The 23,687-nt window shown below is 43.0% G+C and overlaps 1 protein-coding gene across 1 annotated transcript; it reads left to right on the top strand.

Annotated features, from left to right (window-relative positions):
• Positions 1-6,850: 6,850 nt before the first annotated feature.
• Positions 6,851-20,141, top strand: LOC139651361 (F-box only protein 41-like; the record flags this gene model as incomplete). Its single annotated transcript, XM_071528252.1, has 3 exons — positions 6,851-7,399; positions 8,409-8,638; positions 19,934-20,141. Coding segments are annotated over exons 1-3 (987 nt in total), but the record flags the coding sequence as incomplete, so codon positions are not given.
• Between the last annotated feature and the right edge of the window lie 3,546 nt (positions 20,142-23,687).

Genomic DNA, 23,687 nt, shown 5'->3' with positions numbered 1-23,687 from the left:
CACACCGACTCACGGGAACACCGACCGCTTGGTGTTCCGGTGTTACACCGAATTTGGTGACCCATCAGATTCTGTGACCTGCCCTGATATTCTTACCCTAACCCCAACCATCTCACTCCTCATGCCTAAACCTAACCAACCTAACCAACACTGCAGGCCAGAGAATCTGATGGGTCACCAAATATGGTAGAACACCGGGACCTCATCATTTACAAATTAAGCACTGGTGTTGAGTCAGTCTTAAGCCTTGTTAGGCAGAGTGTGAACTTCCCACTCATTGTCAGCCCTATTAAGGAAGCATTTCATCTGCACTGGTTTCTTCACCCCTCTACCAGCAATTTGAATATCATGCCACCACATGCTCAGGATTAATGAGTGTAAGAGGGCCTGAGAGACAGTCAAAATACAACCAGAAATCACAGATGCCTTTTTCTACATCATTTCCCACAGATGTCCTCTATAGATGCTACGTTCCCAATCTTGTTCATGCTAGCACACCAGGCATTTTGTACATAAAGAATTTGCTTCTGTGTGTCTGTGTAGCTCAACTATGAGAAAGAGTGCCTTGGTTAGATAAGATGCTGTGGCAACACTCCTCGATGGAGGCAATAAACATAGCCATAGGTCAGAGGGCTATCTACACAGCCAGCACTGGCTTAAATTAATGGGCCTGGGTATTGAAAAAAGCTGACACTGAATCTTCTGACTTATTACTGAGTCTGTTACCTGTTAAGGAAACTGTCACATGAATGATTAGAGTCTTGTCATTACTTCATTCAGAAAAGACATTTGTACATTGGGTTTGCAATTGGATATGGTATTTTTGCCCTTTGTCGCCTTGTCCTAATCTAAATGACCTTCCTCATCCATGACAATGAGCTGACTGAACATGAACAGACTCATACATTCTCAATCATTAATCCATACTGTATCTGTTTCCCTACACACACATAATGATTACAGCAGGCCTATTAACGGCGTGGAGGCTGGAAATGGGCCAGTGCTGCTAGTGTTTTTAGTGACGTCCTCCTGGCATGCGTGGCATGTGATGATGATCTATGTATACTGGCAGATAATTGTTTCTGTGAACAGCTCCTTGGATCAATAGTAGACAGCGGAGAGCCAAGGAATGAGTCTGACCGTAGACCTACATTTGCCTTCTGGCCAGCCTTTGTGAAAGTCACTCTCTCTCATTCGCTGTCCCAGCCTCGTCCTGAGAGCAGTGACAGCAGTGCGACTTCCACAGCTTGCTTATGTTCATTCTTACTGTGGTGACATTATTTTAACACTGCTTCAACAGGTTTCTTCCTGTATCACAAAACATCATCTTATGTCCTTTATAACACTAAACTAGCAACTAAACGACTGGACAGTTATCATAGTTCTCAACAATTGTATTTTCATCTTGTAGCGGCCATCAAGTATTGTCTATTGAGATAAAACTTTGTCGGTCTGGTCTATTTCAAAAGAGTCTCCTTAATGAGGAGAGCATGCTGAATCTTTGGTTAGGCTTGCCCTTTGCTGTCAGGTGAGGAGCCCCAGGCGGTGTGATTGGCCTGTCATGGGAGTCCCATGGCTTACTCAGGGCTAACACACTTTGACATGCTCATGTAGAAGCCTAGCAGGCGTTAGGAGATTTCACTAAACCTCTCCTTCAGGTTGTAGTGGAGTCCATACACTGTAGTACAGCCTGTTGAGCTCCTGGGAACATGTTAAGGCTCTGAAGGCTTCCCATCCGTGTCTGCTGCTGTCAAAGTGCTTGCGGCCTATCACACACATTTCCACTGTAACGGTGCTGTGTCATGTGCCATACAGTGCAATCTTGGGTTGGGCAATGTATAGTTCTTCATGTCAGTTGTCTCCATATTTTACTGGGGTGCACAAATTTATCATCGTACTGTGAAAACAATGTCCTGAGGGTGTGAGTATCATATTTTCCCAATGCAAAATCTCAGCAGCGATAACAACACCATTGTTGAAGCGTAGGCAGACGCTCGTGTCACACCTTGCACACAGCCTTGGTACCTCTGGTATTACGTACAGTAACATACCGCTAACCGGCAGTTTGAGTTCAGTGCTGCAGTGTCTCCATGTGAAACTTTGCAGAGAACAGGCAGGGTGGATCTGATGCACCTTGACTCACTCTCCTCCCCATGCCTCCAAGCAAAAAAAATCTTTATCAGAGACCACAGAGAGGAATAAATCTCACCTTACTCTGTGATGGTGCAGCAGAGTTGGTCTGATGAATCAAGATTGTGTGAGGCTGAGAGACATTTCGCTTGCAACCAGTGACTTCTGATGTCTATTAGATGTCTATGGATTCAAACCAATTTAAGGGCAAAATGCAAATGTCTCCTAAACAGCAGTGAGGGAGCGGTTCTTTGCTTCTCTTGTCCCTTTGGTCTCCTTTGGCAATCACAGACTGGCCGGGTTGGTAAACATGAAGTTCAGATTTGTCAAACAATTATTTCTCAACCCAATGTGTGCAAAGTTGCCACGTGCAGCTTTACCAATTTGAAACCAGATTTACAGAGGCTGTGCTCTCTTGGCCCCGTGCTGCAGCCTCTGATTATAACTTCTACCTGCCAATCTCTAAACCTCCTGCGCCGCCTCTGTCCCTTCCTACCACTCTGAAACACTCTCACCCTCTCTGCCTGTCCCCCTCTTCCAGCTTCTTCACACCCACACCTCCGCCCACCTGCCTGTCCTCTGCCTGTTCACTGCCATCACCTGTCTACATCTTCCTTCTCTCCATCCATCTGACAACTTTCACCTTTGTCTCCCTCCTGACTGTAAGTTAGTAAACCAACCTTTTATTTATGGTAGAAATGTATTGTGGGAGTGGGTAACCTTCCATTTCTATACGCTCCTTTCCCTCAGGTTACAGCCATCAGGTCAGCGGCAACAGATGATGTGCCTTGAGCCCCTCGTTCTGTCTCATCTAGGTACATACGGTTAGATTGGCCTGACATTAATGTCTCGTTTCACTGTCTGAAAGCTTGTATAGGACTGACAGACAATGAAAATGAGATTATTAGCGTTTGCCAGCGGATAGTCTTTAAAAACTAGATTTCCCTTCAAAGGCCGTTCCAGAAAGATACATCCTGGCATAATAGGGTCACTCAAAGAAAAGAAACAAAACAACCAATTAGGATGATGTTTTTGTTGGCCTATCATGTCAGTCAAGAATGTGTCAAGTGTGTTCCAAATCCCCTGGAATAGCATACCTAAATAAATCAGAAACAACTAAATGCTTTCGACCAAGTAAAAATATGATCATTTTAAATAGGCTAGAGAGTTAATAAGAAATATATACTGTACTTCTTAATCATTTGTGCCAAAGACTATGCCACTGTGAAGTTTGTCGTAGCACCAGGTGGCTGCTTTGTGGAATCATCATCGTTACAGAGCGATTCGGCGTATGCTTGTATCCCAGAATAGCATCACAACACAAGACTTGGACTTGGGACAGTGGCAGATGTGTCTCTAATTAGTGCCTGAATGAGAAAGAAGCACTGGGCTTTTCCAGTGCGATTCTACAGCCTTTACCCCTGCTCATAGACATCCTGTATATCTGAACCCGCACCTTTAAACGCATTAGCCTATATCATCTGTCCTCCCCTTACCTGCCAGCCTTGCCCAAGTCATAAAGTTGTGTGATCTAAGGTTGGCAGTTAAAAGGTACAGGCTACTGAACTATATATCTTGGAGGCAGACGGGACAGAGATGATGCTGCAGTTAGAGAAGAGGGAACCTGATGGGCCTTGGAGATCTGTGTGTGAATTACAAACCCAAACACACACACACGTACTGGCAATCCACATTGAAACATTACAGACAGTCCTCTGGGATGCCACAGCTGCGTGCCATTGGCAGGATGTGACATGTGGCTACCAAGCAGCCTCACTTCCTTTCTCCTGCCCAATTAAATACCTCACTTAGCAATTTTAAGCAGATGGAAAAGCCTGCTGTCTGCAGTGTAGTGACTGTGACTGAAATCCTCCTTCTTTAATAAGTGGGCACGGCTTGCCAGTACACTCCCCATTTTACCCTCACCAGACTTCTAATAACAGTCTCCTGCCTCATTGGTGCCTTGTTGGGGATTGCCAGTGTATGAGCCCTCTGCTAAGAAGGGCCTGTGTCTGTGCTGTATGATTACGCCAATGTCTGTGCCTGCTTCACTCATTAATAGATGTTGTAGAGAGCGTTGCCAAATCCCAAAGAGTCTGTTCTGGTTAATATGCTTGGTCTTTGAACCATTGCTCATAGGGTTGCTGCTTGCAAGACAGATCTACTGAACAAGTTGTAGTAATGTCATATACTGTCATTGCTTGGATGAGGTATCTGTGATATTATTAAGTGATAGTGATAGTCACAATAGGATCCATATTGCATAGGGTCCAGCAACACTAGACATTATGGAGGACGACTTCAGCAGAGCTTTAGGGGTTTATGAACAAACTCTTTGTAGTAGAGAGTGCTGAAGTGTGCAAGCAGTCTCTAATCTGCTCTCTTTCACATTAGCAGCTCCTCATGTAGGAGCAGCCCATATAAAAATGTTCTTACCCAGATAATAAAATTAACCAGTTCCCACAAGTGCCATTTTTTAAATAGAAATTACAGTAATAGCTACTGTCCAATATAAAATGACTACACATAATTTGTGTGAAGCAAGACTTGCACCGTATCTCAGCATCAGATGGGCTCGTTTTAGAAATAAATACACAAAAAAAAGAAAAAAATGTTGTAGCAGAGTACATAGTCGTGCCCAGCTGTTGTATTGACATCCAAGGACTTTTTAGATCATAGGCGAACCAAATCTACACATCTATTTTGTGTTTTTGTTGGCCTGTCGTGATGTTAGTCCAGCTGACTAAATATTTGTCTGTCTCTGCTATCAACAGAGGAACTGTACCTCGCAAATACCCAGATGACCTGAGTGGTTCTATAGACTGTTGTGGTTATTGTCCGAGACCCATCTAGACCCAAAGACCCATCGAGCCTCATTGATTGCCTGTCAGAGACAGTGGATTATACTGTTAAACTCAGTGCTCTTGTGGTTTCGTGGGGACAAGCCACATCGCTGTCAATTCCATAGTCAATATTGTCTGTAATGAGCTGAACCTCACCAGCCTTTAATTGCGACTGGCCTGGTATCTGAGACGGACCTGAGGATCTCATGTGAGAGATCGTTTAGCACAGGATCTTTGCACTGACTCTTTAAACTCGTGCTTGCTTAATTAGAGAAACTGATGCACGGGAAACAACAGTCGGTGGAAGCCGCCATGCTGAATTAATTGGATTTATTAAACCAGGGGCATCAATTGCAGGCTAATTGGCTGAACGCGGCGATGCAATGTTCTTTGCAGCGGCCCAACTGTTCGCACTCAGCGTCTACGGCCTTAGTGGCGGATGGAAATAATGAATGTTAAACGTCTCTATTCCTGACCCCGCTTATATAACATGTTGATAGTCACGTGGTTGTGACTAATTGTATGCTTTGTCTTTTTTTTTGACTTTTCGGTATGCGTTTACTTATTTCTTCTTCAGTTATTACCAGGTCATAGTTAGAAATATCAGGCAAGGGTTGGATGAAGAGGCTGCAACTCAGACAATAGATAGTGGCGTTTTTTTTACTTGTGTGGGTTATGAGATCCCTTGTGCAGGACTCATAGCATGGTCCAGCCTGACCTCGTAGACTTCAGACATTGATATGGAAAATGCCTTCAGCATTCACAGGCTCTCACACTAATGGATCCATTTCCCCTTTCCCCACTCTTCTCTTCCTTTCAGGATAGGAGTGCAGATTTGAGAGCAGTTTGCTTCTTCAGCTATAGTGAAGTTTAGGTTTCATGTTTCCTGACCGCTGACCTTAGATCAATATTCTTACTTTAAAGAGTTGAGACATAGCAGGCCCTAATGTCTGCCTGTCCAGTCAGCAGAAGTAGCACATAGTGAGGGATGGACTGAGTGAAGGGATGAGGACTAGGCTATGGGACCATCATCTGGATTCTTCTGGAAGAGTTCCTACATGTTCTCATATCATATCTCATGATTAATGATATTTTTAAATCAGTTATGCCATTCCTCTCAAGCTCATTCATTCCCATTCAATTCCAAACAACATACAAAACAAGTTCCTGAGATGTCCAATTGATATGCTGATATGCCAACATCACTACTGAGGAGATAAGATATGCATTTTCTTTTCTCAGCAGTATTTCCAAACAGCAGCAGTCACTTGACTTTGCCGCACTGAAATGCCAGATACATTTCTAAAAATAAGTTCAGCCCGTCAGTTTTTCCCTAAAAGATTGCTTCGCAGCTTTAACATTATGCAGCAGGTTGCATTAGGCACAAGCACAACCCTCGTCATGAATTTCCTTTGAGCAACCCTTTATGCATTTATTTATTTATTTTGATTACATTCCCTTAGTTTGGTTGATTCTCGGCTGTATTATTTTATATCAAAAGGAGCCACTCATTCAATGTATGACGTGCTTGACCTATCATCTGTATTTTTCTCTCTCTGTTTTTAGGACCACAGGCAGGGGAACCAGAAGAGAAGCAGAAGTGAAAAGACCAGTAGGAACTCATGAAACGGGTGACACAAGAAAATGTGTGGATGTGAATGTCGCCACTATGTGTGGTTCTGTGATTGAACTGGGCTCCTCCGTCGCACGTGGGATCTCTCTGGGTCCTACCACCTTCCACTAACTGCCCTACTGCTCCGTTTTCACCATGAGAGGATCCGTCTGGCGCTCGGCCACCGTGCCCTCGTCCCGGCGCCACTGTTGTGCTGCGTGAGCGCCACCCCCCCCCCCGACTCCTCCGGCGGTTATTGCACGGAATGGCCTCTCTGGACCTGCCATACCGCTGTCCTCGCTGCGGGGAGCACAAGCGCTTCCGAAGCCTGTCGTCCTTACGCGCCCACCTGGAGTACAACCACACGTACGAGACCCTCTACGTCCTCTCCAAGTCCAACAGTGTGTGTGACGCCGCTGCTCTGCTCCCGCTAGTGGCTGAGGGAGCTCTCCTCACACCCGCCAACAACAACGACCCTTTCGAGCCGCTTCGACCCTCCGCCTTCAAGGAGCGACGCTTCCCCTGCCGCGAGCTTCCCTGCCCGGACGACCTGGGTTTGACCCCGGCTAACTCCAACGCCGCAGCCCGGTACATTCCCAATGTGGAGTTTCCCCTAGGGGAGATTTTTATGAAGAAAGCCATGACATCCGCTGACCCGGGTCCCCATGGAAACCCCAGTACAGCTGTAGCAGTGGCGGCCAATGTAGCGGCCAGCGCAGTGGAGGCGGCCTACGAGGAAGGTCTGGCCAGGCTGAAGGCACGGGCGTTTGAGCGACTGGAGCTTGATGAGAGGCTGGAGAAACTGTCTGAAGAGGTAATTAGGATCATTATAGTCATTATGGTACTGGAGAGAGCCACCGCATTTTAATGTTTGTATTGAGATCTTGTTAGATTCAGTCTTTAAAAACCCCATGAAATTAACTCCCATTACTTTTACTTCCTGGAAAATACAGTATCTTTAATGGTAACCTCATTCTGCTCTAGTAGGTCTAAAATATAAATTTCTAACCAATAAAACCATCAGATTTTTGAACAATCCCGTCCCTCCACACCAGTCCCATTAAATAAAATCGCCTTTCTCTCCCTGACTCATATTCCATTGGTTTAGACTTTTGAATGATCCCTCATTGCATTATGTTCCGCCCCAACAGGAAATGCATCAAATCCAGGATGTAAATCTGCCATTTCATGAGGGCTAAGATTGATTTTCTTTGTGACAAATTACTATTTGATTGACCGGAAACCAAATTAGCACAATAAACCATAGGCTCTTTGTTTTTATCTCTGTATTGCTGTACCACTTTAGAAAAAAGTCAAACATCTCTAGGGCAAGAGGGAATAAAATTATGACCTAGAAAATATATGGTCAAAATTCCTACATTTAGAATAAACAAATATTTTCTCATCAGAGCTAGTGCTTCATTGCTTTTTATGCCCTGTCTTGTCTGTTTGTCTGTCTGTGTGTCTGTCTGTGTGACACATTCTAGTGAACACAATAACTCAAGAACAATACATGATAAAAGCTTCATACTTTCACCACAGGTTCCCCCTATAGAGGAGATGACCTGATTAGATTCAGAAGCACCTTACTGCATAAATTTGCATATAATGAGGAACAACTACTGTAACTTTGTAACGCTTTAAGATAGAGTTCATATTAATACCACTCACGTTGTGTGAAGACATGTATGTTGACAGAAATATTTGCTGCTTGATGCATTCATTAGCTTAATTAATAACCTGATCTTCATAACTGGTTCTGTTTACTATATCAGGCTGATTATGGCAGGACATGAAGCAGCTCAAGTGCCTCTTGTTTGTAGGTGGAGCAGAAAATAGCGGCTCGTGTCGGCCGTCTTCAGGCGGAGCTGGAGAGGAAGAGCTCGGAGCTGGAGCGGGCCAAGCAGGAGAGCGACCGGCTGAGCCAGGAGAAGCAGGACCTGGAGGACAAGGCCTCGGAGCTCTCCCGGCAGGTGGACGTCTCCGTGGAGATGCTGGCCAATCTCAAGCAGGACCTGGTCAACAAGGAGGAGGAGCTCAACCACAAACAGCAGTGAGTGATATACTGGTCTGTCCCTAGTCGCTGTGCTTATGGCGGGTTGCCGCCTGCCTTCCCAATAACTGAGACCTAGTTCTGAGCTCTGATATGGAGTCCTACCTGAACCTTGCTACAGGCTGCTCTTAACTCCTGCGTATCCTTGTATAAAACCCACTACCAGACAAACACACACTCCCACACAACGCAGTAAGCACAACGCAGAAACGTATGTCTCCCCTCCTCTTTCCCACCTCTGCCTCTCTGTTGATAGTGTGATCCTCAGTCGTATCCTCCTACCAGATGCAGGCTGCATCTGTCCCGCCGCTGTCTCTATTTCTCTGAGTGCCTGCTAGCACTGCTTAGCCGCTCATGCTGAATGGAGGGCTGGACAGGAGCAGCTGGGTTGGCACGACTGGGCGCTCTCACAGCACTTGGCCTGACTCTCCATAGAGCTGCCATTGTGTTTTATGAACTAATAGTAGGGGTAATGCAAACATGGTTTGGATTTCTGTGTTGTTGAAAAAAGAGTGACTTTTAATTTTTGTGTATTTAAATTAATCCCAAGGTAGTTTATGGTGTAGTCTAAATTGTGATGTTAGATTTCCGGATAGAGACAATGTAACATGTATCATTTTTTTTTTATGGTAGGTAACCCTATTTCAAAATGAAAGGTAATAAATGAAAATACTCGATCCTCTCACATTAATCATACATAGTTGGTAGGTTAGCCTTCTGCAGTATCAGTAAGTTGGTTGACTTTTTCTTTAAATTTACTTTGAAAATTAGATGTGACAACTCATTGCATTGAATCTCCATAAAAAATGTATTCGGCCAATGCCAAACAGCCTGCGGCCATCCAGTTTCTTAGAATTAATGCCAAGTGTTTACAAAAGGGAGGCATGAGACGCACTGACAATCCAATTCCCCAAAATTTTCCACAGGCAAAAAGTTGCTAACCTGGGAAAACAGGTTTTTTGGCACCAAAAATATGAGTTATGAACCCATGAAAGACTGAATAAAATAAATTTCTTCAAATATGTTGTTTTACCTGAGGAACTTGTGCATGATGCAAGTCAGGTATGAGCTGGTTCAAATTCTGATGTTATGAGTATTAGTCATCAAAGCAGTGTTTGAATGATTGAATTACAAATACGGGCGGAAGTAGGATTAACTGCTACTTATCAGAAAACACATTTCATTTGAAGGCTTTATTCTCCTTAAGCAACTGATTTGATTTTCAGATAGCACAATAAAAGGGTCAGGAAAAAGACAGACAAGAGGTTATTGTTGTTTTCAATATTAGAAAAATCCTGAATGGGTCTCAGAAAATTATTAAATTATTTTTGTTATTTTGTTGACCTAGAACGCGTGGACAAACATCATTCATGGTTTACAGTAAAGTCGGGTGTAATCTGTAATGTGTTTTCCATATACAAGTGTGTTAATCTGTCAGGAGAGCCAGCTGCATCTCTCTATCTTCCTCTTGGTTTTTATCTCTTCTCTTCAGTCTTCTTATCAGTCCTGGACGTCAGCACTAGGCCACAGACAGAAAGACACTGTCCAGGGCCAGGCCTCCAATCTCATCACAAACACAAAACTGACATGCAGCACACATCACTGTGTGTGTGTGTGTGTGTGTGTGTATTTGTAAATAAACCGTAGAGAATGGCACATATTGTATATTCTCTACATTACTATTACAAGGCTGTTGCGTATTCATTGTGGGGAACGGATGTGTGTCATCCACCCTGCTTCACTGCTCTCATTTTGTATCCTGAGATAATGTGAATTAGAGCAGTGCTGAGCTGTATGTGTCTAAACTGCATTCGATAACAAATGGGTCATCCAGCCTTTCATTCATGACAGCATTTCATTGGTTTGAATGGGAATCTGAGGAGAGGATCAGTGTGATTTTCTTTCTGCTCGGCCCCGCCTCTCTATGTGTCCCTATGGTAAAGGATAAAGTAGCTGTGGTTTTGTATCACAAACCTGTCAGCAACAAATTGTCTGAGAAGTTCAGTCACAAAGCACCGCCTGGGCTATGTGACTGCCTCCCAGCTATGCCAACGGCCCAACATCTGTCTCTCTCTCTCTCTCTCTCTCTCTCTGTCTCTCTCTCTCTCTCTCTTTCTCTCCCTCTCCCTCTCTCTAAGGAAAAGCTGGCAGTTGAACAGTGAGCTCTTTCAGACTGTAAAATACAGAGTAGCTCAGAGATGGAAAAAGAGCATCACAGGCGGTGAATGTTCAGCAGGGTTGGCTGTGAGGATGACTAAGCAGTAGTTAACAGACACAGAGCAGCTCATCGGTTCAAACATGGTTGTCTAACAATCCCATACATTGTGGGTGTCAGTTACAGCAGCTGCATTCTGTCATTTTGGGTTAGAGTTAAAAGGGTCTGTGAAGCTAAGTGTCCCCCTCAAGGAGGACATGGATATCATTTTTTACATCAAATGCTGGCGGATGCTAAAAATGCTAGTCAGCTAACTGAGTGTTGCTATGCAACCGTAGGAAACTCATGAGAGCTGGCTTTTGCTGCTAGCAGTGCCACGCACAAAAATGAGACACAGATCTAATCATTTCTCGCTGCACTCAGAAACATTGTAAACGATTAGGAAAAGAAACTAGTGTACAAAAACGCCCCTGGTAGAGCCATCCAGCCTTAATCAACAGAAATCTTAGCCTTAGGACAAATGACAGTGTGAGGCTTATCTCCATCATTTCAGTGCTTTACAAATTCACTCATCTTAGATTAGAAAACTGCTGCCAAGAAATATGCTGCCATAATCTTTCCAGCCATTAATGACATACAGTAAGGGCTGTCTGTGGTTATGGTTATTATGTAATTCTGCCAATTGCTAATAGGCTAATAGTCAATTCATTGCGCCAGTCGATCATTTTGAAGTGCCATTTCTCATCAATTTTGATCTTGTGAGTAACATTTAAGACTGCAGTTCAATTTGCAACAGTGTTTTTGTTGGCCATTTTATACATAGCCCAGGAAATGATGGCCAACCACGCTGAGTGTTCCTGCAGGAGGATAATACGCTTCAGTGGCAGCCAGATCACCACCCACTGTGACATGTAGGTTTAAAGGCAACGAAGGGCAACTCTGCAAACATGGAGAATAAATGTGTTTTTCTGTGTGCTGTCTTTATGTACGCCTTCCCTTAACTGAGGTTTGGTTAGGACTTTATTGCCTCTCTTCTCGTAGGAAAATCTTGTATATCTATATATGGAAAAAAAGCACAGCAATAGAGAGCAATCAGTGTGATGGGCATGCATATGAAAGGAAAACAGAAGAAGATTTAGGCCCCTGTCAGGTTTTTTCATATCATATTCAGCACACACCCAGTTGCTGCAGTAGGCCTCAACCCCGAGGCTTGATTTATTCCTACACCCAGCCACGATTAAGGGAGCGAGCGCACTGTGCAGCACAAGAAAGGCCCATGTGACGAACTGAAAGGGCGTTCTCAACCTGTTCCCAGCAGACGTTAGTGGGAGGGCGGCGGAGCACGCGGAGGAGCCTCGCTCGCTATCGCTGTCACTGTTGCTTCTGTGGAAGCACGCGTGTTTTTCATTGAGCAGTATCCTTGAATGCAAAGTGAAGCTGTCAGGCTAGAGAGAGAACTTGCCTCATTAACGGCAGAGTCTGACACAGAGGAGCGTGCAGTTATTAGCATAGCAAGCAAGGTTAAAGCTGTTGCAGTGACTTCTGAAGGCTTCTAATGGAATGAAACAAGTGTAGGAATGTGATCAACGCGAAATCTGAGAAAGTGGACAATTTGGATTGTGAATAAAGATAAAGTCAGAAAGATGAATGTAGCTGATGCTAGCTTTAGATTTTTTTTTTTATATAAAATATGTCCTCCATAGATTCAGTGTACAATACAGCAGAGTATTGTTTATACAAACCCCTCAGGGATGGAGGTCATCCAAACCAACAAATTGTTTGGATTACAGAAATACAATGCAATACTGATGCCAAACACTTTCACACTATAAAACATGCATGCACAATTGCCTTGTGCAGTCTGTTTTGTATTAGGAGTACTTTAGTTCCATTTATTAACAGGGGATTTCTCATAACTGTGTACAATCAATATTGTACTTTTTTTTTGCATTGTCACATATTTGTTCATTATACTCATTTGGTAGTCCAGCTGGATTGGATGATTGGATAAACAGGGTTGCAATGCACATTGTAGAGCTACAGTAGGCTATAGCTGTAAACAGAGAAAGATTGTGGAACCACATAAAACAGACATTTAAGTAACCAACATGGACGCTGCATCTTAGATTTCCACCAGCAGTACACAGTGGCTTATAATGAGAAAGGGTTCTGCTAGTTAGTGGATAACCCAGAACGTAGTGTATGGAACGTCCAATGAACGCTGTCCCTCAGGATTTATAGGCGCGGGGCGGTTGGTCTCTGCCGTAGCTGCCTGTCATGTGATGGAAAGAGTGATTTGTGGGTCCTTGAGGCTGGACGAAGTGCTTTGAAGACAGAGGAAAGAGGAAACAGGAAGGCTGGCGCAGACACTCCTTCACTGGACATGCCCCTTCTTTCTCACTTTGTCAACATTGACTTGAAAGGTTCAAGTGACTACTGCGCACTCCACTGTTAGAAAATGCACTATGCTTATAACAGAATAAGATGCTTAGAGGCCATACTGGATTTCTGCGTTGGTGTGTGCGGTGCTGTTCCTCAGTGGAAAGCCCAGTTCGAGGTTATGCTGTCATTTCTTTTTATCTTGAGCTGTCATAGAGCTGAATGGTGTGCATGGGTTGAACTGCATGTGTGCCTTACACTAGCCTCCACAGTCCCAATTCTAAATCTGTTCATTTTTTTCCAGTTTTGTGGCAATTATCCTCCTGTATCATCACATCAGTGGAAGTAGTTGCATTCCAAAGCTAGATCTCCACCATTTAAAAAGCTATTACCTAGTAGTAAATGATTGCTGGCATGAGGGCAAAACACATAGTGGAATACTGCCAAGCACTGCAATCTTTGCTTACAAACAATAGCATTTGAGGATGGATTATTTATTTATTTTGTAAATATTGACTGATGAATTTCAGGTAGCATTTTTTCCCAGAATGAATACATGCTATTTTGGAACGGTTTTGAAATGCTCTGTGTAATCACCTTGCTGTTGTGTCCCTAGGTGACTGAACTAGCTGTGAATTCTGATGGCAGTTTTAAATTTTGGGGAGTGACTGAGGCAGCAGGAACTCAGCATGGTGCTGGTCGAGCCACAATAAAATATTTACTTTCTGTGATTGATCAGAGCCAAGACCTGGATTACTGGCATGACTGGCTTCTTGGGAAGCCAGTCATGCATTTCACCAGGAGGCTTTGAAAATGGGGGTTGATGAATGCATCAGGTCGGTGAAAGGCATATTTTCTCCTTGTGAATTGGTCTGATGTTCACGCTGCATTTTTACACCTGATTCCTGTAACGGATCTGTCGCTCTCCTCTGTCCCTCCCTCTTTTTCTGTCCCTATTCTCTCTTTCTCTTCATTGTGCTCTCCCCTTTCCCCTTGATTTGATTTCAGCCTGTATTTCTTTCATCGTCTGTTTTCTCTCATCCTTTCATCCCTGTCTTTCGCAGAGCGCATCTCTCATCTCCTCTCATGTCGCCATACCCTCTACACAGCCTCCAGGCGGCCTTCCTCTTTTTCTGTTTGTGTGTGTCCATGCGAATGTCTGTGCTTGTAAGTGTGTGATGCATATAAACGTGTGTGTACGTGACATTATGACACGATGTAACCTACTGAATCCATCTAACCAAAAAAACATAATTTCCAGGGTCTGATCCAGGTGGCAAAACAAAATGCCACACGAGCGGATGGCCCTTGTTAAAGCAAAGAACGCATTTATTCAAACAATAGCTTCCTATTCTTCATCATTCCGGCCTTTCAGTCAGTCATCTCTGCTCTTAAATATTAATGAGGAATAATTTTGAATTAATGGCCAGAGATGATGGCAACTCTGAAAGGAGGCTGACCGTGATTGTAATTAACATTTAAACAGAATACTTCAGAAGATCATGCCTTATTAATCATGCCTGTTACGGCTGGCAGTCTTGGCTATACTGGACTGTCTGTCATGGCTGTTAAGTGACAGGGAAATGAAACAAGCTCTTGATAGCATGAGAGGTTCAAGGTTTATACTATCCATTGTGATTTATCTTTCCATCACAAAATAACAGCAGGGTAGATAGTTGTTTGGTTGCAGGCTTGCAAAACCTAAATTCACCAAGACTGGAGTGCAAGAACAAATTGCCCTTTTTGTTTCCAAGACCTTAAAGCGACAAGTAGCCATCTGATTTGCTTAGAGATTTTTAGATGCATATCTCACAAACATGCCCCTTTTTTTAGTCTTGTGGGAGCAAGCAGCAGAGAGCAAGAGCAATTCTGGTGGCTTACTGATCATCTGACAGGGAATGTGTGGTAAAACCTACAAGTGCCATACTCAAGTATAGTATTACTTTAAAGCTTCCCTGGGATCTGCTGCTCTTTAATTGGCTTCGTCTCTCCCATATTAGTATTTCCCAGTAGTGAAGCACCGTGTTTGCCTGGGAGCCTAGCTCTTGAACACAATATTTAGTCCGATTGGATCCTATGCTACAATGCTCTAACCTACTCATTAGTATTCATTGAAATTACTCACTGCAATAATGGTGCATAGGTAGAATGCATCCGTTTTAAAAGTGAAGTCATGTGAAATTGTATGCAAATCTCTGGCATCTGACACTGTGCAAAATATATTAGTCAGAGTTAATTTTGCGCAGCTGAATTAATTTTAGGATAATACCATGGTGAGATATGGTAAGATCAATTTCGTCTTTTAAACAGAATATTTGATTAGTCTGCAAAATCCTATGACTCTTAGGTTTTTGTTAGCTGGGAACACAGCTACATTTGAAGTTTTTATTCAGATCTAGCATTTTATGTAGGCAAGGGGCTGCATCACTATTCACTACATAACCTGATCTTATTTATTCTGCCTAAACTTCATGTGACATGCTGTTAGAGAAGGTCCGTTCATATATTCTTGAAGCTGAATGTGTTGCATAAAATCTTTGTTTGCTATTACATATTCTCAAATTCATCAACGCTGAACAACATCACAGCAGAGCGGATGTATGTTTACGCTGTACGTGAGATGGAAAAGAGAGAATGAGAAAGGAGACTAGATGTGTGAGCCTGTCAGCCACCTGTCAACATGGGGTCACAAATAGGTGGCTCCCCCTCGCCCACAAACATGGATCAGAGTCATGATGGAGGCACTCCACCATGGAAACCCCCGCTGTGTCTAGTCAGTCATATTTACTGCATCTGCCCCAGTCTAATAACCTTCTTATTCATCTCCCAGTAAAGATGGTGATCTGCTTCTCAACTCCCCGGTGTTCGGGTAAATGTGTGCACATATTTGTCACCTTGTGGCTGCATTTCTGAGGTGTTAGCGTCAGTAATGCTGCGAGAGTCAGGTGTGTGTGTGTGTGTGTGTGTGTGTGTGTGTGTGTGTGTGTGTGTGTGTTTAAAATGGGACTGACAACAGGAAGCAGCCGCATCCCATTTCTCTTTTTTCCTCTCTCAAGCCTCCTCTGCTTTCTGCTTCCACATGACTGCAGATTTCTGTTTGCTGTCTGTTGCTTTAGCTGGTCCTCTGCAGTGTTTTTCTCTCTCTCTCTCTTTCTCTCTGTGCCCATTCCTCCCTCTATCAGTCTCTGTCCTGTGTTTCGCCTCTCCTCGTTCTTTCTGGTTTTACCCCTTTATCCTCACACGTTTCCCTTGATCTGGTGAGTGTATATCTTTCTCCCTTTTGCTATTGATGTTTTTTTTCCCTTCTCTTCTGCTTCTCTCTCCCCTGTGCGACCTCTCTCTCTCTCCCTCCTCTGCTGCCCACCCTTCACCACCTATCTTGTTCTTTCGATCCCTCACCTAATTCCCCTCCTCCTCCATCAGAAAGTCCCAGAACCCCAGCTGAGTAAGGTGCAGTCAGTCAAGTGGTTTTCAGGCAGTATGAGGGAGAGAGAGAGAGAGAGAAAGAAAGAGAGAGTGAGAGGGAGAGGGAGAGGGAGAGAGAGAGAGAGAGAGAGATTTTCTATGTTGCCTCAAACCTGGCAGTCTCCATTAACAACAAGAAACTGATTCTGGATACGTAAATTTACAAGTTATTGACACATTGAATGAAAATGCTGATGCTGAAACACAAAGGCCTTTACTTTAAGCTGCATACAACCTTACCTTATCTACAGTATTCATAGCAGTCCTACAACATTAGCTCCAGTGCCAATCATATATGTTTGAATGATAATAATTATATGCTTCTGGACTCATTAAGTATGGGATGCATCGTGGAGGATGAATCAGCGACGGATGGAAATCTCTGTATTCTCCTGAGGCAGTCTGCCAATGCATGATATATATTTTTAACATAATCACTACTACAGCCAGTGATTCTCTTCCTGCATATAATCACTGTATAAACCCTGTATCTCCAAAACGGCAACTTTTCAGGAACTAAGAGAAACAGCTTTGCTTTTCGCTTATCCACCATGCAGTTTAGAGTTTTTCAAATGGGGCTTTGAAAGGTTTTTTATAAGCCCAAGGTTAGTAGAATTTTCTCCACCCACAGAGGAAAATAAAGTCCTTCAATTGAAGTGGAAAAAATGAAAATCACCAAAACTGGTGTTACAAGGGTTTCCCATGACAACAGCGATATTCAGTTTGCTGTTGAGCACAGTGGTCTTACAGACCGTTACCTCATCTCTAATTCAGGCCCGACATGGTTGACAATCTTTCCCTGATTGGAAGGAGGGAAGTAATCTGAATCTCTGCAATCCTGCACCAATGTAGATATCAGTTTGAGTTTTTGCAGTGAATTCTCAATGTGATCCTGATTGTTTCTGATAGCCAATACTCTTGCATTCATATTGCATGAAGGAGACAGTGTATGTGGCTAACCGCTCATTCTACCACCTCCATTCTTTCCCTTCCTGTAGCACCCATGCCAACACCCCCATATTATGGTGCAAATCAGACCCCGCCCCTTCCTGTCTCTCTCTCTCCAAGTTTGTTGCTGAGCTTTTGTTGATACGACTTCTGTGATGTGTTGGATAGAGAGTGAAATTCCTTTTTTCTCTGTCAGCAGAAGAGAGGAGAGTTTACACTAAAGTGAAGATGGGATGGATGGAAGAGCTTGGAGCGGAGACAAATGATGTCTGTCTCTCACACACACACACACACACACACACATACACATATGCCTGCACACGCATTCTCTGTGTTTACTCTGTGAATTTCCATAGCATTGAAGAGTGTTATCTTTAGCAGTGGAGAGAGAAGGGTTGACTGCAGTCGATTATAATCAGCACTTGACCACCTGATGCCACATGTAGATGCAAATCATGTTATTACCGTATGTACAATTACCAAGAGACAAACTATAAATGGTATCATATAAAGCCACTGGAGAGAGACTATGGCCACTTCATTATGATATCATCGTTCTGATTATTTACTTATAGTGTGTGTGCTTTTGATAGCGCATCTGCTTTCTTTTCTTCCCTATAATCAAACACCTAGTCTAATTTTGGATTTGGATTTTTGAGATCTTTGCCTAAGGACAGGAAAAGTTAACTGTGCCAGACAGCAAACTATTTTTAGCCCAGTGTGCCCCCATTTGAAGACATTTCAGTGTGAGTGCCAATGCAGTTTAGGGCTGGATTGTGAATTGGATAATGGATAGTAGTGAACCCTTTGACAACATTTGAGACGTAACAGTATCTTCCAATGGGCCTCTATCATATGTTCAAATCAAGTATGTAGATGAGAGGAATCCACTTCAGGCTACAGATGTGCAGCTTGGTTTACTTCATGACATGTTTGAGATGTTTACGGGAAGAAAAACAAGGAGCAGAAGCCTATTTAAACCACAGGGGTGCAGCTTTTATGTCCCCCATTCTCTGTCAGAACTCATGTCTAATCAGCTGACCTAGTCGTCGTTCCTATGGCCTCGTCAAGGTCAGATGGCAGAGCGGCCTTGTTAAGCTCTCCTGACTACATTGTTTAGACAGTAGCGGCTGCCGCTGTTTATAAGGACACAAACAGAGATAAACAGAGAGGGAGGAGAGGAGAGGCAGCCTGGATGAAGTCGGCATCTTCTGGGAATTGTAGAATGCGGTTCCACATTAACAAGCATGAAAAGAGCGAGGAAAGCTATGCAGGACGGGGGGGGGGGGGGGTGCAGATATGAAAAGATCTGTGAAGTTTGGGTGAGGCGAGCATCATAATATACAGGATGAAGCGAATGCAGGGGGAGGGGGGGTGCTATAATTCAGGTGTTTCGTCCCTGTGTCCCTTTGCGTGTCTGTGTGTTTTTTCAATGTAGACACTGTCACTGATCTATAGGTGGGTGCGCTCACTGGTTCCAGTTGGCTGATCAAGGCCAGTTCCCATTAATGCCGAGATCAACGTTGGATGTTCAGACACCGCAGCTTAGCAAATGAATTTCACTTTTCCTGGCTGACAGCTCATATTGTTTGTGGTTAAAATGTAGGTGAGATCTAATATAACTAATCAGATCTGATCAGATCAGATTTAAGAGTCTTAATCAGTGCCAGAGTGCACAAATATGATTGTTCACTCATACAGACTTTTTTCAGATGACACCAGATAGAATTACTGCAGCGATAGCTAGAATTATATTGTCAAGCAGGCTGGAGATGACTACTAACTAATATATTCTGAATTAAGAGATGTCCATTCATGAAAATGAATGGTGGGCAAAGTTCTGCTTCCTGGTTTGTTTGTCTCTGTGTTTGGGTAACGGCCCATGCAGTCAAAACAGTTGCTAAGGTGATGGGAACTTGCCCCTACTCTGCCTGTGGTAGCATAAATATCCAGCTGCTCTCTTGCCCTCTGTCTCCCCCTCTCTCTCCTTCCCTTTCTCCCTATTCTTGGTTTGTTTTTGTATTGCGTATTTACCTCTGTGCATAGTTTTCATGCAAAAGGTACAGCAGATCCCCAGATCCACTGTGGGAATGTGAGAGATGGCTTTCCAAGAGTCGCCTGCAGTCACATAAGACACACTGGTAGAATACACAACCGTCAAATATAACGTGTCCTCTTGTATCTCCCTGCCTCAAGCGAGGTACAGCAGATCTGCAGTTTGAGCCCTAATAAGAGGCAGCTTTTACAAATCATTGAGAGAGAAAAACTGTTTGGTTTTGATGTAATGTAGTATTTCCTCCAGTATAATGAATGTCCCACTAACGCTGCCATTCCCCCTCTCGCTCCAGGGAGGTCGCCCAGATTGACCAGTTCCTTCAGGAGACGGCGGCGCGCGAAGCTAACGCCAAGGTGCGCCTGCAACAATTCATCGAGGAGCTGCTGGACCGCGCCGACCGCGCCGAGAAACAGCTGCAGATCATCAGCAGCTGTGGCACCACACCAAATGGCAGCCTGGGACGCTGCAGCCTCCAGGGCTCAAAGGGCAACGGGCGCCAGGTGAGGCGGTTTAGGAGGCTTAGGGATGTTATCGCTTCTGTTTTGTATTACAGTGTTGTGTTGCTGTTCAGAGCACACCGCTAAATGGAAGCTATTATGCTTTATGTGTCTTAAGATTTCCTATTTTCAAACAGTCAGGACAGCAAATAGAAAATGGAATATACAATATGGACAAAATTATTATCACAATGATTTATGTGCTAACATGCAAAATCATGCTAAATTATCAAATTGGTGCTCATCACATTGAACTGCATGATAATATAAAGTATGGTAAAAGTGTAATTTTCAAATAATATCCCGTAGTTTGTTTCAGATCTCATTTTGTGAAAGCAATTGATTAGTGTTTGTTTTTATCAAAACAGAATTGTGTATCTGGATAACTCAATATCATTATTTAATCACAGTATGATTCTATTAAAAGACAATAAATTACAATATTTAAGTATTCAGTCAGTATTCAGTTATAATTTATTTTAATTAAGAGAGAAATGGTTCTAGTTTTCTACTTTGACAACGGTTGTTGTAAAAGTAGCTTTTACTTTTGAATAATGTATAAGCATTGATTATATTGAGTAATGTCCCTGTAGGGCATCACAAAGCAAAGCCATAATAGACTTAAAGATGCCTGAGACAACATGTCTACTGGGTAATGAGGATACATCAAGCTCTAACAACTGATTGACAGACATGTAATCGTTCTGACCATAATTATGAATTTCAAGTCAAAGCACCAGTCTCCACTAACAAGTCGCTAGCCCAACCCGGACAAAAAGAGGAATGAGTCAAATAATCATATAGGTTATTTACCTTCAGGTTGAGTTATTCATCAACTAATAAAGTGAAATGGCTTTGAACTAAGACTGAAACGTCTCAGTTCATATCTCTAACCACACAGAATTTGAATTTCTGGATGATTAGAGATGGGAAACAAGGAATATGACACATTGCCTCACTGCAGGTTTGCATTTAATTTGAATGAAGATAATGTGTGTGTGTGGGGGTGTGTGTGAGAGAAAGAGAGTGTGTGTGTGTATGCGCACGCTCTTCTTTTAAGTCATTTAGCTCATCTGTTTTGTTGCCTGTTCAGGGAATTAGCCAGTCATTAACATGTTGTTGGTTATATTAGCACAGCTTTAATTAAACCTCGCAGAGATTTTTTTTAACCTGAAATACTACAGTAAATTAAAGTTAGGGAGTGTGGCTATGCCACTGATGCTTAATGTGTGTATATGACACATTTTTATCAAAGATTACATTTTTTGACCATCTAAATTTTGTCTGTACTCATAATATGTTCTCTGTTGTTTGTAGTTGGGGAAATTAAGCTTTTTAAATCTTTCTTAGCCCTTAAGTCCATCTTACAAAAATAAATGTAAAATTAATGTTACATTTTCACACACTGTCAATCATTAATTTAAAAGCCCAGACAATAAATTGGAGAGAGAAATTGTAAATGTAATGTAATTGTAAATGTAAACAAAGCCTGTAGTGAGGTGTCAGTGCTTCAGCAGGGGGCGCCAGTTACACACTTTGGATAAACCAGCTAAATATATATCTATTTTTTCCCATACTCAAGTGATGTTCAGTTCATTTGCTGGGTTGCAGTCGATGAGGCTGGAGAGACCGGCCAGCATCGTCTCTGAGATTCTGAGGTTGGGACTTTCATTTCCAGCGGAGACTCGGTGCCTCTCTGCTTGGCACTCAGCGGAAACTCTGGGAATGGGAGTGTAGCTCGACAACAGGCTGCATGCTGACCAGAGGCTGGACGTGCACATAATGCTGCCACATGCTACGGAAACAGGAACATTGGCTGTTCGCCTCTGAGCACACTGCAGCTTGCATAATATCTCCTTTCTCTTACTTTGCCTGATTAAATGTTGATAAAAATATATTCACAGACACTTCCTGTTCTTAAAAATGTCACTTATTGAAATCATTATCCAACACTTCGTGAGAAAGAAGTGGCCAGCTTCACCGCACAGATCTGTGCGCTGCCATGGAAACCAGTTCTTGCTCTTGTTCAAGATGCCAAGATGATTTTGTAACAGAGGTAGTGTAGTAGAGATCCATCTGAGAGAGAGAAACTAGCTCTTTCATTACATCTTGTATGACTGATGCTCAGTAAAATCCATCTTCCCCTCAGATCACTATCGCTGAGAGCCAAGATACCGTCTGCACCCTCAGCTCATTCACTAATCAATTTATGTAATGTAAAGTAATACAGTGAAAAATCCAAGAGTTCGCTATTCACCGATAGCTGTCTTGTAATGTAAAGTAGCCTGTTGCTGAGTGTTAGGAAAATGATGAGGGAATTGGTTTAACACCATTTTTCTTGCAAACTAGAATTAGGCCCATTTTAAAAAAGTCTTTAAAACCTTTTTAAAATTTTAAAAAATATTTTTTTCATATTGAGTTATCTTAGAAGACCATTTGACCTGAGATTGATCTTTTTTAAATATAAAAAAAATATATATATATTTTTTCATCTTTATTGCATTATGTTAGAAGACCATTTGACCTGAGATTTAGGTTTAAAATATTTTTGTTATGTTCAAAAATTATTTGACCTGAGATTGACCTGGAACACTGCTTACTGAATTTAGATGTTTCTCTTTGAATTTAAGCATCAGCTGTCAACATGTCTGTGTGCTGGTGTGGCATTGTAGGACTGTGAATAATCAATGTGACAAGTGCAAGTGTGAAGTCGTGGACTGGCTGGCACCTTGATACGCTGTTACACTATCAAGGGATGCCCACTGACACACACACACTCACACACACACACACACACAAAACCCCACCCAACCTGACTCTCCATCTCTCTATCGTGACATCAGCAAGGTCGCCCTTATCTCCTAGGAGACAGGTTTTAGAAAAAGCCACAGAGGTATTTTAGGACTGACAGTCAGAGAAGGGATGGATGACTGGTTTCACCTCACTTGCCAGTTCAATCCAAGCTGAATCCAATCCATTTTTGTCAGGGGAGGTGCAAGATGAAGATAGCCATAATTCACAGTTTGAATTCAACAACATTCTGGCTTTGTAAGAGAAATAAAATGAGGGAGGAATTTAGAAAGACTTCAGTTTTAGACTTAACTTCAGTGTAAGTCCAGATTGGGGTTTTTCCCCCTGTCTGTCTGAGATGGATGGGACAGAGGCTTTGTGTTCCAGTCAATTTCGGGGGGATTTGTCCCTGTTCTGCCTTCACTGCTAGTTGGCTTGGAAAGAGAGCGATGGATGGTGTTTGCCTTGTTCCTCCCTGGTCCATTTTCACTGGCACAGGGCCAGTCTAGCTCTGTGAGTGTGTGAGAGAGAGGGAGAGGGAGAGAGAGGGAGGGACAGTGTGTGTGTGTGTGTGTGTGTGTGTGTGTGTGTGTGTGTGTGTGTACATTTTCCCTCTGTGGCACCCTCACCGGTCTGGCGCACAGAGTTCCACCTGGCACCAGTTCACACACATGCACACACACACACACACACACACATACACAAAGCACAGCATACTTCAATGCACAGGTTGCTTAGAGCGCTGTATGAAAGAGTGAC

This window comes from Centroberyx affinis, unplaced genomic scaffold (assembly GCF_046629955.1).
Source record: "Centroberyx affinis isolate AG114_WGS23_722 - 3 ecotype Tasmania unplaced genomic scaffold, CSIRO-AGI_Caff_v1 ptg001641l_1, whole genome shotgun sequence".
NCBI classification, from domain to species: domain Eukaryota; kingdom Metazoa; phylum Chordata; class Actinopteri; order Beryciformes; family Berycidae; genus Centroberyx; species Centroberyx affinis.
This window is presented reverse-complemented; position numbering and strand designations above follow the sequence as displayed.